The sequence below is a fragment of the Tamandua tetradactyla genome, chromosome 26 (assembly GCF_023851605.1).
Source record: "Tamandua tetradactyla isolate mTamTet1 chromosome 26, mTamTet1.pri, whole genome shotgun sequence".
Lineage (NCBI taxonomy): Eukaryota > Metazoa > Chordata > Mammalia > Pilosa > Myrmecophagidae > Tamandua > Tamandua tetradactyla.
The window spans coordinates 21,993,543-22,010,043 of NC_135352.1; the positions used below are offsets into that span (position 1 = coordinate 21,993,543).

The window sequence follows — 16,501 nt, forward strand, 5'->3', positions numbered from 1 at the left end:
CCGGGTCCTTTGGCATGGAAGGCAAGCATTCTTGCCTGTTAAGCCACCGTGGCCTACCCTACCTGTAGTTTTTAAAGCCATACAAAAAAAAAAAATAGGCTCGTATGATTAGATGAGATATGATAATAAAGCATCAATCTTTTTTATTCTGAAAAGTCTTAGTTTGATTTAAGAAATAGAAACCCTTGATATAAGGATCAGTAAGGAAAGTAAGGAAAAAATTAAGGAACCTAAGATGAACTGATCTACAGTTTTAAAAATTGGGTATAAAATGAATTTTTATCAAGTGGAGCAAAACTTGTGCTGTGAAGGCAAGTGGAAAAACAAAACCGTGATTTAAAATCGCACAGATGGTAGGACTCAAGGTTAAGCAAAAATTATCAAGAATATAGAAGCAAATATACCAGTATGTCAGCAATGCTTTGGGAGGTGAGGTATGTATGATTTTTATTTTTCTGTGCACTATATTTATGAATTTTTCCCATTAAAATTTTACAAAGATAATATAATCTGAAAACATAACCTCCTAATAAAAAGAAATATCAGAGTGGCTTTATAAAAAGCCTACAAAATAAACTGAGTTTCTATTAATGATACAGATAAAGAAAAACAACAAAAAGATAATCATGCAAGGTTTTCAGTAGGGCTTTAAAAACAAAAGAAGATAGGGCATGCATGGTACAAGCATTTGGCATGTGGATACGTTGTAATATCACAGTATACTCAAACAACAGGAATCTTCACACAATCCATTTCAACCCATGCAGAAATGTGTGTCTGTTTGTTGTTTGTTTTTTTTAAACAGTGATTTGATTTGGGGAGACAACAGTGTTATGATTTTAGCCTATGCTGTGTAGGGTGACTTAAATGCTAGGAAATGACTTAAAATAGGACTGATTTGGCTGTTGTTAATGATCATAAAGAATCAGGAAGATTACTATGTAGTAATTTAAACCAGCTGGTTTGTTCAGGAATCCAAGCATCTTTATTCCACCTAGCTTCCCTAGAACCCTAACATGGAGCACCAATCGTAATGTTTACCTCTTTATTTTTCCTAACACAAACAACACTGTCACATTTTTTTCATTTTTATTCCCCAAATCTTTAATGCTATATATTCAATTCTCTATTTAAATTACAGATGGGTCAACTAAAGTCCTACTTTTTCCATAATACCCTCTTCCTTAGTAGGACAAGATTCTTTTATAATTCCCATAATTAAGAAAACCTTTCAACTTTTACCCATAAGGTTATAAGCTCTCTAAAAAAAATGACATTGCCCTTTATTCCTTTGGTCACTCAAAATAAGAGCTTAATTTAAAAGCAATAAGGCTTTACTCGTACACAGTGTTGTTTTTAAAAATCAACAATAAAAAATACTTGTTCACTGCTGAATCTTAGGAAATTTTAAATCATCTGTATATTATACTACCCTGAAATCTGCTTTTTCAAATTTAAATATAAACTCAGTAAATGTATTAAACCTAAAATTTTCTCAAATTTATGTTTCCCTGGGATTAAATAGCTCTCTATACTGTCACATGAATGGATTAAAATGCCATTAAAATGTCAATGAATGTAACATAATTTAAATAACCCCAATAAGATATTCAGGTGGTTCCATTTTCTCCCCCTTTTTAAATAATTTTGAAAAGCAGTAAATAACAATCAATTATTACCGTGGAATCAATTCTGATAAATGGAATTTCTAAGTACCAGGCTTTGGCTACATGTCAACAAAAACTGTTGCCCAAAAAGGGTGTTCTAATTTAATCCTCTCTCAGCAGTCTATATATGAGCACCTATTCCTAATTCACTCCCTAATAACAGATATTATATTTAAAAATAGGCAGGAACTATTTTATAAACTTTTTTCATATGTTGCTTGGCCCTCCATATTTCTTTTTTGTCTGTTCATTTATTTTTCTATTGTAGAGTTGTCCTTATCTTGCTGATTTGAAAGAGCTCTATAAAGAGTAAACATGTTGCTGATGTCCCAGTTTACCTCTCAATATTGCTTAAAATATTTTTGACAAAATTAAAATGATTAATTTTTGTACTTACTAATCTTCTCTTCTATACCAGTGTTCTGGAAAGGGCTTTTCAACCCAAGTCTATATTCTTAGTACTTTTATTATTTCAACTTTTGCTTTTAAAACATTAATCCATCAGCAGTACATCTGTATGCAGTGTGTGAAGTGAGGCTGTAGTTCTGGCTAAAAGGATAGCCACTGTCCCAACAAGATTTACTAAATAATTCATCCTTTCCACACTCCTCATTTGAAACAGTAAATTCATCATGGATGAAAATAGCATCTGTTTTTTAAGCATGGGGAAATTTATGATAATCATAAACAAACACTGAAAGTCTCATTTCGACTCTTAACAGAGAAAACCTTAGTAACATCAGCATCAGTGCAGGTTTGCAACTCTCAATTGTTTCCTAACAACTGGAAAAAGAATACAAAGAGCAACCTTATCCTCCCACGCTATCTTTAGTAAATGGGTCTGGAAGGAGCAGTGTATTTTATACTTTCCAGGGCAGACAGCATGGCACCTATGACTGATGATCTTGTGCAAAATGATTTTTTCAAGGGAGCTGGATAAATACAACTCTAATGCCTTTGGTATCCCATCCAGCTTTAATGTGTGGTCCACCAAGGTCAAATGAATAGGCTGCGGTATGCAGAACCGCCACCTTCTAAACTGTAAAATAAGTTTTGTTCAGAGTTCAAGTTGACTTGAAAATCTTGTACTGAACTTTGCAATAAACTACAACAGCTAGACCCCACAGAATGGTTCTTAAATTTAAGTGGTCTTTCCTGCTTGCTTAACGGTGCAAGATAATTCAAGTTCCTGGTAAAGGATCTAAAAATAAGCTGCTAGAATTAGAAAAACAATGGGAGAGATTACTGTCTCCACCATCTCTAATAGCTGCAGCCTAGACCTCATAGAATTTTGAGAGCGAAATTCTATGAGGTCTAGATTATTCCCATATTATAAGAAATTTGAGACTTGGAGAGGCTTAGTTACAAGCCCAAGATCAGGATACAAATAGAAAGTGGCAAGATTTAAACCTATATCCAGTGCCTCAAAAGTTCACTGTCTTTCTGCAATAATATGATTTATTTAAAAGATAATAGAATTTCATTAAAAATATTTGACTAAAGGTTAAACTAAAATAATGATTAGGCTAGTCAATAATTCTATTATCTCAAAGCAATACAATTGTTCAAAATTTAACGCTCAGAGGAACATGTCTATATGTGGAGGCAATGTCTACTGCATTCTCTAAAATATGACTGTTTCCAGCAGAATTTGAAGAACAGCAAGATGATTTACAGCCGCAGACTATTATATTCAGGGAGAAGCCTTACAGAGCTACCCTTTCAATGAGGCAAAAAGAGGTAAAATGATCCACCCAGATTCACTGACAGTTTCTTAGCATAGAAGCTGTTCCTCCAAAAGCCAGCTGAAGGTGAACTGTTCTCAGCAGGCTCATCATTACACTGGATTAGTCTTAGATCCTGATGACGGCTAATCAACAAGTAGGGAAACCTGGAAAAGTCGTGTTCATGATTTTGGGAAAATGCATGGACACACCAAAGAATCTAGTTTAAATCTCAATGTTGACTCCTTAAAATACATCTCTTTCTACTGTAATCACTAGAGCATCAATTAAAGTTATGTTAAAATGTTAAGCATTTACTGTGACAGTTTTCTAGCACTCTACCTTATACTTCATTACCACACCATAGTGAAAGGTTTTGCTAAACAAAACCATAACATGATCCATGGTGCCTATTTTTTTTCTCACTGAATCAGGAATTAATTTGTCATTCTGATAACCTCATATGTCAAGGGTCACTGACACGTAAAACTTACTTTGGAAATTATGGTACAGTGTTGGTTCAACAGGTAAGATGAGAAAATGCCCAATACTAATAGCTTTACACTATAGTAGAGAAAGGAGATATATATTGACAATTGTTATTTACTATGTCTATTAGAAGAAATATACTTTATAATGGTTCAGATGAACACAGACTTGAGACACGCACCTGACTTAAAAGGTGTAAACACATTTTTTCTTGAAGGACCTGAAAAATAAAAGAAATATCTATAAAATACACATATATTTTAAATAACATACTCAAAAACAGTCCTTTAACCTCTAAATCCCAGACGGCAAATACTGAGATGCAATTAACTTTATCAAGCACCTCCTAATATATAACATGATATTTCAAATAACAGCAAAATGATAGCTTAAGGGCTACATGAATTCATCTTTAAGCAAATTAAACATGATCAGTTTTAATGAAACAGACTACAGTGTTTTTTTCAGTCAAGAACAGTTGAAGTTCAAATGTTAATAGTAGCAAATCCACACATTCACTGAGAAGCACACAGTGCTATTCCACTGTTGACAAAGACTTGATGAACGACAGCTACTAGCATGGGATTTCTGAAATTGCCAAGTGGTAAATCTAGCTCACCTGCTACTCTGCTAAGAAGAAAAAAAGCATGTAAGCTTTTTCTCCAGACTGAAAAATACAAAAGGCAACTAGAAGTGGTAATAGAGTCAGAGCTACAAAGACAAGTTATTATGAGAAAACTATGAGTTGCTCTACTTGACATGAAATAGTCATTTCTAGGGCAAAATTGTCTTCACATTGCTAGGTGGAACGGCTGCCGCATTCTATGTAGAGTTTAACAAGAATGATAATCTCTTGAAATATGTGACCGTTACAAATGGAAAGCACTGATTCTCCTCAAGTAAAACTTCTGTGATACAAAAACTCACAAATTCAAGTGAGGCTTTTGAGAATACTAGGGTTCCCTGTTCTATAAAGTTATCAGTGGAATCTCGAAGTTCTAAATCTCTGAACTTTACCTTACTATCAATGTTTGATGTGTTTATTTTTGGTAACTATTATGTGGATTATGGGGCTTTATCATCATGGAAAAAACCAGATTCACATACTGATGACATTTAAGAAAATATTCATGCCTGAGAAATTTATTTAAAAGATCCTGGACAGATGAAAACCTGTCAGCCAGTATTTATGTCTATTTACTTTTCAATTCAGTGGAAAGAAAGAAGTGTTCATGAACATTCACTAGGTAATTATAATCAAATACTGTTATGATCCTTAAGATACATATGCATGTATGTATGTATGTATGTATGTATGTGTCGGTATATACATATGTGTGTATTTATGTACATACATATAGATATCAGTGTTGATAAGGATGCAGAGTAACACCCTTTCCCATTGCTGGTGGGAGAGTAACACCTTCCTAGAAAGCTATTAGGTCATAATCATTAATAACTTCAAAAAGGTTCATATAGGTTAAACCAATAATTCCTCTTTCAGGGCTCCCATGGAAGTAGGAAAAAACTGAAAAAAAAAATGAATGATTCACATTCAGAGACGTTCATCTCTCTATCATGCCTGACAGTCAAAATCAGAAATTTTCCAATATACACTCCACCAGGCAAAAATGGAACTGGAAAACAACGGAACATAGCCATTTAAAATGATAATGCTGTCAAGATAAAACTATTGAATGAATAAAAGGCAAGGTACAGGAATGTGTACATGCTATGACCCCAGTTTTGCTGAAACAAAAACACAACCATGTAAATGTGTAGAGAAAAGAAATGGAAGGAAATGCAACAGTTATTGGTCTGTGCAACAGTTATTGGATGGGACTAAGTAAGATGTTTTGTATTTTTCTGTTTTTTCCAAATTATCTAGTATAAAAATGGGTCACATCTCATAGATCAAGTTTCTCCTTCACAAATATTCTCAGTCAAGCAATCTTGCAACTCACCTGGCACAAAGGAAATGTCCAATGTGCTTCAGATCTATTGTGATAAGGCTGCATGCAAACTGCATATATTAAGTACATACCACGTATTTTGTAAATCTGTTAGTTTTCATAGACACAGCAATTGCAAAGTGAGTCACTCCAAAGAGGAAACAGAGATAAAGAGCAGAGAAAAAAAAAAAGAACATGGTCTTGGGCTGAAGATATGGAGATACAAGTATGGTAATAAACATGAAACAACCACTGAGGTGGGAAGTAAATTACACATTATTACTTCTCATACACTACTCTAGGGCACTAACTTAGAACAATTTAACTCTGGAAGTTTTCTTTTTTATCTTCACTTTATACCTTTTTTCTGTCTTCTGATTCATATGTGTCAATGTTTTTTGGTCGTTTATCTGTTTGTTTGTTTGCATGTGCAGGCTCCGGGAATTGAACCCAGGTCTCCAGCACGGCAGGTGAGAATTCTGCCACTGAGCCACTGAGCCACTGTCACACCAACCCTGTGTGTCAGGTTTTAACTACAGCACCTACAGGCTCTTAGAACCAGAATAGCTCCCTAAGCATAAAAAAATGTATTATATCAGCTTATTCAAGAGATTGTTTATAAATAACTGTCAAATATGCCATGAGCCTAGTTGTCAAAATTTAACTTCCTACACAAGGTATTTTCCTCCCTCTTCTATCCACAATGAAGATGTACATACCTTTTGGAGGGGTTTTTAGGAAGTGTACGTGAGCTCTGGGTACCAGAGGCTTCAAATATAAGGATCCTGTGGGACCATTTTGAAATGCTGGTTTTGGAGTTTTCTCCTCATGCTTAATGTCAGTGGCATTACCAGCTGTGGGAAAACAAAAAGAAATGCATTTTATCTTTTAGATAAATACAGTATCAATCTGCCACAATTTATCCCTTCCTCCTTGAATCAGCAAGTGCTCATTAAGCACCTACAACATCATAGCTGAGTGTTGGGAATTCAAAGATTGATAATAGGCAATTCCTGTCCCCAGGATGTCACAGTAAATGCAATGCAAATTAAACGCTATGACCTGAGAGACCATATATTCTGCTTTGCCCGGCACGGTCCAAGTTTTATGCCTTTAGTTTCTGCATCCTGTCCAGTCAGCTTTGGTCCCAAATAAAAGTTAGAAGATAAATTATATTATACATCTATGTTATATAACAAGCATGTCCAAGGTGAGCTAGGAAGAGGAGCCATCTGCACAAGGACAAGACAGAATTTGGGCAGCCAGCTGGGTTAATAAAGTGAGCGGACAATGTGCAATTGTGACAGGATGAGAGCTGGTTCTGATCTCACTCTGCTGCTTTAAGTTGGAACACCATTATTGACCCTGGAATGAGGGTGCTTAAACCCCAAAGCTAAAGCTTAAAAGGGAATACCATCTAATAAACAAAAATCATCTTTTATATCACATGTAAATCTTTTATCTTTTTCTCTGAAAAGCATTTGTTTCCAGGTGTTAAAAAATAATTACTAATGGAAGGACTGCTGGGGGGAAATTCTGCTGCTAATCAAATTTGCTTAGGCTGTGGTCTAATTCTGAGTCCATCACTGTTAACCTGGCAAGAGTGGCTTCCACTGAAGTAGACCCCACCCATTTCCCAGGGAAAATCTCAGCATTAAAATGGGAGGAAGGAATTAAGAGACCAAATATGATACTTCTGATAACATATCAAGGAGGCTTGGAAAGATAATCTTCTATTTTGCTACTCCTGATTTTGTTCCTCTTTTGTCATTGAAAGAAAAGACAATGTCTCTAAGACATTCCTGACATATTTAATAACAGTGATACTTTAGAATAAAGAACACAGCTTTAAAAACTAATACCAATCATTTATAACTCATTCACTTACTATGGGAACTAAAATTTGAAACCATGAAGAAATAATTATGGCAAAGTCTCAAGAAGATATTTTCTTGACTCTTATTTTTGCTTCTGCTCAACAAAGACTGAAGTCCTGGGCATCAAAAACAAAGCATCTCCCAGTCACGTAAAATGATGTGTAGTCCATATTTGTAGAGATCCTTCCTAAACGGTGAATTTCCCCTTCACATTAATTGGGCTATAAGTAGAACCTTCTAATCTTTGAAACGGCACACTGTCCAGAAGTTTAGCTCTTAACAGGGAATTCTGACTCTGATTTTGCCCTTCCTAAGAGATTAGCATTTTATAAAATGCTCAGGAATGTAAATACAGCACTTTATCCTTTCTCTCCTTTTGTCCAAGAAAAAAAAAATCCAAACAAAAATACCTGGAACATTTTCTGCTTCTCTCTCCCCATAAAAACTAATCTTGCAAACATAAGTTGTAGCTGTCTTCGTAAAATGAGCTCCAGTTCTCCATCCCTCCTAACTAACCATTCAAACCACTGGCATATTAATCACCATATACTCACTGGGGCAGACGGAAAATCTGGAACTTCTCCCACTCACTATTTGGTTTTCAAGCTTAATTTCCCGCCATCAACCCAAACTGATTTTTTTTTTGTATTGTTCTACATAATCTTTAGTACCCAATTCTAAGCATCCAATTGTATTCTAACACTCAACATTTATACTAATAATTTTTTATTACCAGCCCTGATTGCTTTCCCCACCTCATATTTCTAGTAAAGTTTGAGGTGCCTATCTCATCTACAAATGCATAAATTTGAAGACAAATTTTTCACAGGCTAACCTATCTTGATTCCTATAACAATGTTTATAGAGGCTATGTTTAAACCCCCTAAAGGCTATTCTCCCCTGGCCCCTGTCCAGTTCCTCTACAAAGAGCCATCTGTCATTTCTTCCTTTGCCTGATAGCTTTTCCAGTAATAGGTCAAATCAACAGAGAATCTGCCCTCCTGCTGATGAGCTTCTGTCAAATCACTAACCTTTTCAATCCTCCTTCCCCAGAATCCAGACCTGGTTTTCTAGAAGTTAACAGGAAGTCAATGCAAATGGCACAACTGAAGCTGCTTCTACTAGGGCATTCAATATAAATATTTTAAAGGGTGGATGGGAAATGACTTCATGATCTTAAAATTTTGACAGAATCAAAATTTCAACGAACATATGCTCTAGATTTTCACGCAAAATGGATACTGGGTTTCTATGAGCATTTCAGCTTCGGATGAATCAAAATCCAAGAAAGGAAGCAAATGATGTTACAGTCTTAGCTGTGAAGATATAGTGTAACAATCAGGATTTTAGTCTTTGTAATTGTTTGTTCATTTTTTGGAAGCAATCTTCCATTATATTTGGAAGGAAGTAAGTCAAGTCACCTACTCACATTTTGAAAAATGAAACTGATTTCAAATGACAGACCTAATAAAAAAATTGTAAGATTCTAAATTCCTACTTTTCTAAGCCCTAAGATGCAAAGACCTTCGGTTCACAAAGCCCTGAGTAAGAAGGTCTTCTCACTAAAGCAAAAGACATTTCTCATGAAGCACAATGCTCCTGTCCTTGTTTCCCTACCAGACAAAGGGTAGGAGGTGTTGTCCTGGAAACTGCCTCAGTACGACCTCAGCACCAGACCTTAGCCATGATCAACTTAGTAATATGCAAGAGTCAAAATTCATATTTAAGGAGATTTCTGAGTTTGACTTAGGTATACATACATACATATATAACTATAAATAAATAAACACACATGCCAATAATCTGTTACATTCTATGATTGTTACATGTGCTTCCCACCTTCTCTCTTTCCACTTTACTAATGGTGGGGACGAATGGTGCGGGGCTGCATGTACTTCTATGGCCAACCCTTACACAGCTTTCTCTCTGCACTCTCCTCTAGCCTGGGTCATTGCTTTCCAGTAAACCGCAGCTTGAGGGATGTACTTCTCCTGTCCTCTATTATGGTCCCTCACACGGCAGCTGGTTGGTATGGTATCTTTTTCTTTTTTTCTTTTTTTACTTTTTATTGTATAATATAACACATATACAAAGCAAAGAAAGAAAAAAGCAATAGTTTTCAAAGCACTCTTCAACAAGCAGTTACAGGACAGATCTCAGAGTTTGTCATGGGCTATCAAACAATCCTCTCATATTTTTTCCCTCTAGCTGCTCCAGAACATTGGAAGCTAGAAGAAATAAATATCTTTTTATCATCACAATCAACTTTTTTTTTTTGTGAAAAATAACATATATACAAAAAAGCAATAAATTTCAAAGCACAGCACCACAATTAATTGTAGAATATATTTCAGAGTTTAGCATGGGTTACAGTTCCACAATTTTAGGTTCTTATTTCCAGCTGCTCTAAGATACTGGAGGCTAAAAGAGATATTAATTTAGTGATTCAGTATTCATATTCATTTGCTAAATCCTATCTTCTCTGTATAACTCCACCATCACCTTTGATCTTTCCATCCCTCTCTTTAGGGGTGTTTGGGCTATGGCCATTCTAACTTTTCCATGTTGGCAGGGTCTGTCACTAATATGGAGTAGGGAGATGGAAATATGTGATGTTCTCGGGAGGCTGGGCTAGGTTTCAGGATTTATCTGGTCCAGGGACCCATCTGGAGGTTGTAGGTTTCTGGAAAGTTATTCTAGTGCATGGAACCCTTGAGGAATCTTATATATTGCCCTAGGTGTTCTTTAGGATTGGCTGGAATGGTCCTGGTTAGGGTTTGGCAGGTTATGATAGGTAGCAAGGTCTAATTGAAGCATGAGTAAGAACAACCTCCAAAGTAGCCTATCAACTCTATTTGAACTCTCTCTGCCACTGATACTTTATTATTAAACTTCTTTTCCCCCTTTTGGTCAGGATGGAATTATTGATCCCACAGTGCCAGGGTGGTTGGGTATCTTTATATCTAAATTCTCCTTAGTCCAAGGTTATGATCTCTAAATGCTCAAGTCTGCAATGATAACAATCCAACATCATAAGGGAAATGTAGATTTGAACAGAGGACTGGCATCCACGATATGTGAGTTCTGGTTCTGATATGGTCCCTGACCAGCTGAATCACTTCACCTGTCTATGCATAATGAGCTCCCAATACCAGGTAAGGAAACAGACATTGTGAGTGCTCTCTCATGGGCCCCACTCATTCATTAGGGCATTCAGTTCCAATAAGGCCAGATGCATCCTCAGAATCCTCCTAAACACACTTACTTCGGGGAGCCACAGGCACTCCGTGACTGTTGTGACAGCCACTCTGTGCAGTCAGCACGTGACTACACGTAAGCACCTGGGTCTTGGCCAGCTCTAATATGCAGTTTAAAATTTCCCATGTTCTATTGACAACTTTGGTCCCAGATATCTCAATTATGCGAGAATAGATTCCCTGGAATCTTTATTTTCATTTTCCCCATGACAAAAAGTGTGGTTCAAGTGAAAAGTGGGGGAGGGGCGAAGCCTATAGAGAAAAATGAAAGGAAATTCTCAAAAAAGCCTAAGAATGATTTTCCTATTAGAGCTAGGTTCTCATTGTTTCTGACTTTCATCCCACATTAAGGCTTCATACTACATTCGAGCATCTAGTTAAAATTAGTTGTTGGTTTTGTTTGCTATGTACACACTCACAGAGCCAACATGCTGTTCACTTCTTGAAATTTTTGTGAACCGTACTGTGCCAAATCATTTGCCCACCTGGCTTAAAATCAAGTCATGACTGAAGTCCAAGTTTGCAAATTCCAAAAGCAAAATTAATCAACTTTTAAATAACAGACGTGACATATATATATATATAACATTAAGAAGAGAAAGAATGAAAAAACTAATGCCAGTCTGAACAATTACATTTTCTTATTGAATGCTCATTTAGAAGTGCACACATACTAAGCATATTTTGTAATAGAGGCCCTTTCTCACCTATGGTGGACATGACTAGCCAAACAAAAAACATTCCCTTTGAACCTGAAAGCCACCTGAGAACCCTTCAACACTGTTCACCTGGTGAATCCTCCCATTGATTAGTGCTGGCAGGTGAGACAGTACCCACCTGCCATCCCAGTGGTGAGAAAAACCTGAGGATAAATGAAACTCATTCTTATGTCTATCAGCTTAATAACTCCACACTATTGGGCATCATCTTATTGTAGTGAAGAAAAGAGAAGGTCAGAGACATGTGTCGCTAAAAGGATTGTAAAGATGTTCTTAGTTCTACCCTGTCAATGATTAGATGAGAGAGGATGAAGACTGCCTGGCTTCACATGCGGCAGTGGGAAATGAGGATGAGACATCTCAACAAAAGTTGAGGCCTTTTCCTGTGTTATCACACCACCTCAGACAGGGTTAGCCCTGAAACTGAAAACAGAGGTGCGCCACCGTCTTTAGCTAGCCTACCTCTGTCCTCTTAGCTCCAAGAGAATGCAAATAGCTTTGGTGTACATGGTTAACATTTGCCCTCTCCATCTGTCTCTCAAAGATAACGATGCTTCTGCAGCCAAGGTGGCTGGGCAAGTAAATCTCTGACTTCAGAGTCTAGCTAATATACTAAAATTATAACCTCTCCCAAGGCTTGCTTCTATACTCGTACAATGGAGCTTCAAAGCTCCAACTCTAATAGATCATTTATTTTTATCCAATTACTTTAATAATCTTAAAAGTAGGACTTCAGATATTCAAATAGGAAGGACCTTAAAATATTCGGTTTCTACAAATGAACTTGTAATATAGACACTACTGTGCAATGTTTTGTGTTAATATTCAAAAAGAAATCAATAGCACTGTAGCTTTTAAATCTACTATGTGTAAAAGAAAACTCACCACACAGAACCTGCTTAAACCACCGAACAAGAAAAATTTATTGCCTCACATATTTTGACCCCGTTATTTTAAAACTTGGTAATGTTATTTCTATAGAGTACAGAGAACCAGATACTAATTTGACAACATTATGCTATCTCAGTAGTTCTTAGAGATATCACCAACAACTTCCCATCACAAAGAAATGAGCAGACAAAGCAACATAACAATATTCTTGAAAAGAGTTCAAATGCTTTAAGCTAATGTGAATAAAACACTGATCAAAAGATTAAGTTATCTCCTAACATGAACTTTCATAATTTGACACAGGAAAATTTCAACTCAAACTGCTTTTTCATGTTCAGTCTTTAAAAGTACACATGCTTAATATTTTTTAGTGCATAACCAAAGATGTGCTGTTTTAATTTTGTTCTAGGAAAGTATTTTTTTTCTAAACCACAACTGTGAGCTATACACACAAAAACTATTATTTCATCAGAAATTAGACCATCAAATACAATGGAGATTCAATAACCACCATTTGACAATAGAATAATTTCAAATGCCCAGAAGGTTAACAATTCTGCTCACTTATATTCAGTAAGAGTTCCAAAACATGGAAAACACACAATTACATTGGTTCTACACAGACTCATTCACATTTAAACACACAAAAATATGCCCAAGAAATACTCACATTTAACATAAATTACAAGTTGGAAAAACAGCAGTGAAGAGACGTGAAATAAATTTATTGAACAAAAACTCAAGCATGCTAACAAAGAAAAGAATCAAGCCAGAAATCATCGACCTACTTCTTTTCCCAGTAAACGTGGCTAACAAAGGAATTATACAAAGGCTGTAGGATCCCACGACCAGCAGTGTCAATAAGGTAGCATCATAGTGCCTCTCTGAGCCAACCGGTGGGGTGAGTGTAGAATTGATGAAAATTTTTGAAGAAATATCAGTTTCTGTGCAACTGCGAAATCCTCCTGGTACAGTCATTTAAAAGGATCAAAGCGAGCTTAAGCTGGAAAACCTGCAGCCATGTTCACTCTCCTATCCCTCATGCTTGCTCTTAGTGAATTAGAATGGAGGGGGGAAAAAAAGTCTGTAAGCTGCAAGGCACTACAGAAAAACAGATTAAACCAGCTAGCAAATCAAACTAAGAAAGAGACTCATTGATTTGGATGCTTAATCTGCAACTGGGACACATCACCATTGAACAGGCTTGTTGGGTGGACGGTAAACTCCTTTGTTAGAAGACAAAAAGGAATGGACAAAAGCATTTTACAGCCTCCTTACGAGTGGCAGACACGGTACTGAAACAGTGGCCAAGTCGACATGGCTATCAGACTGTCAATGGAAAACGCTGGATGCCGGATACAGAACGTGTCTGCTTCGAGTGTCACAAATTTCATCGCCACAACAATCCTAGAGCAGGCTGGTGATCCTGTTCTGGCAGTTTGTTTTTAAAATGCAAATTGCAAACAGAAAAGGCTGAAAGGGAAATGACCTTAAAATAACACATGAGAATTATCTTTTCAAATTCAGAGATAATTGTCTGTTACGTGCAAACCCTTCTGATCTTATGCCACGACTTCAAAATCCAAACAATAAGCAGACAGTAATCCTGCTTAAATTCTTTTTTCGCTGTGATATTGCATTTATTATCTCCTTTAAAGAGAAGTGATGGAGTGATCTGGAGAACCCATGTTCTTTCCTATTTTTGTCACCATTCTAAGAACTAGTAATTTCTTCTTTAAAATGAAGGAATTGGTCACTTTGATCTCACAACCATGAAACAATCTTTAATTCTAAAAGTAATTGCCTTGTGTGAGCAGTTGCCCTTTTGCCTGTTTAAATTTTAAATAACATATTCTAGTCTATCTAAAGTTCTGGTTATACAACTACTATTATGAGACCAGCCACTCTGGCTAAGTGACCAATCGGAAATGTGCTCGTTAATTCAGTCATTCATTCAATGCCTTATTCTCCACAAACAATCTCAACCCTGTCCCATACTAGCTGTGTGACCTTGGATAAGTGATGCCCTCTCTGAGCCTCATTTCCCTCATCCATAAAATCAGCAGAAGCTATCAGAAAAAAAAAAAAGATATAATATATGGTAACCATATTAATAGTGATCACACCCAGAAGGGTTCAAGAAAGGGGACTCTGTCCCCATGTCCTCACCAGAAAGAACAAACTGATTCCTCCTCAAAGCTGAGAGAGGTCCTTCCCACACCCCCATAGATTGGTGTATCTGGTTTTTCAGTCTTTTTGTGTAAATATCTTCTTTCTCCTCAACTATCTTTTAGGGCAAGAACTATTTCTTTTACAACTTGAATCCCTCACTGCACCTACTGCCGTGACTCATGTACAGCAGGCACTCCAAAACTGTTTGACTTAATTAATCCAGGATTACTTTCAAAAGGAAATTTAAGAAAGAAATGACAAAAGGAGTACAACATCCAAATGCATCTGTTGAATGAAAGGGATAGCTCGATTAAGTCATGTATCTAATGCAAAGAGAACAGAATTCATATTACTGGAAAACTCCTAAAATATTCTGAGTTCTAATCCCTTAGAGTTAGACACGAAGTCGTACTAGTCATCTTACCCTGAATCTAGCACCCAAAGTAGATTTCAAAATACACATATACAAAATGGAACCTTTTAGAAAGTAAATGGAATTGAAGGAATCTTTTTTTTTTTTCTGTTTTCCCTTTGGAGCCAAAGACCCCTGGATTGCTAGTCTTTCCTTAAACCCCCCAAACATCATCACTTCCAATCACACACTTTAGAGTCTTTCATGAAAAATTATGCCGGTACCTTTTTTTTTTTTAATGCCAGGTGCCTTTTAACCCAATAATTTCAGGGTTTAACTGCACATTTGTTAAAAGAGAAGAATATTTTCAAAAGCATATTTTTCCTGACAAATGGTCAGAGCAGTTCCAAGGGAGAAGCAATTTACTTATTTTTTCCCCCTAAATCACAGAATCAAAAATTCTGATAATTACCTGTACAGCCTTGTTTTTTTTTTTTTTTTTTTTTTTTTCTTTTAACTACTATTCCAACAACCCTTGAACACTTAACATAAGGTCAACTTACAATTCTGGCTGTAGGTACTCAGGTCACTGCGTGTGCTGCCAACAGAGGAGGTGCTTCCTGTCCTCGGCAGCGGACAGCCTTTCAAAGATGCTTTGGATTTAGGAAGCGGCCTTGGCAAATGCACCCAAGAAGGCTGTGCAGTTTTCAAGGATGTAGGTTTTCCTTGGGGTTAAAAAGAAATAATAATAATAAGAGTTTCTATCGCTATGCATTTTGAAAACCGGGATTTCTTGCAAACTCAAACTTCTGCACTAATAAGGTGACTCAACCCACAAAACGAATATTGACAATCATGTGATTTCGAGAGACAGATGAAAGGCTCATTTAGGTTTGTTTATTGATTTATAATCTAGAGGCAGAGGAGCAGAAACATGAGACAATTAAGAGACAAGAATGTCTGTAACCTGAATTAGTTCACAGCTCTCCGATGCGGAGGGCAGTCAGAAAAGCCATATGCAATAGAAGCTGTAGGAAAAGTTGAAATCAAAGAATTAAAACAAATTGATGAGGCTTCCCCCCACCTACTGTTGATTAAAAAAATAAACAAATTAGTTCATGGACATACCACGATACCATATTCAAAAATAAGTGATGGGTGCACAGGTGGTTCCGTGCTTAGAATGCCTGCCTTTCATGCGGGAGACCTGGGTTGGATTCCCGGACCACGCACCCCACATCCCCCCCCAAAAAAGTGAAAATTTTAAAACAATCAAAATAGGAAAATAAATCCAATTTGATAAGAAAACCTTAATTTGAAAATGCCTAGTATCTAACACCAGGTGGCGCTATATCACCAATATTGTTTTTCATACATATTCATCTTTACTCTTCACGGTTT

General features: G+C 36.4%; 1 protein-coding gene across 4 annotated transcripts in view; it reads right to left on the bottom strand.

Moving 5' to 3' along the window:
• The window catches only part of MTUS1 (microtubule associated scaffold protein 1), a 154,932-nt gene that overhangs the window by 54,610 nt on the left and 83,821 nt on the right, over positions 1-16,501 (bottom strand). For 2 of the 4 annotated variants that reach the window (XM_077144363.1, XM_077144367.1), the window contains 2 exons: positions 6,552-6,686; positions 4,062-4,100 (listed from right to left, as the gene is read on the bottom strand). In XM_077144363.1, coding sequence (XP_077000478.1) covers positions 4,062-4,100; positions 6,552-6,686 — 174 coding nt within the window. Of the gene's footprint in view, positions 1-4,061; positions 4,101-6,551; positions 6,687-13,364; positions 13,626-15,663; positions 15,826-16,501 lie in introns of those variants that run through there. The other 2 variants (XM_077144362.1, XM_077144368.1) reach the window with 2 other exon arrangements.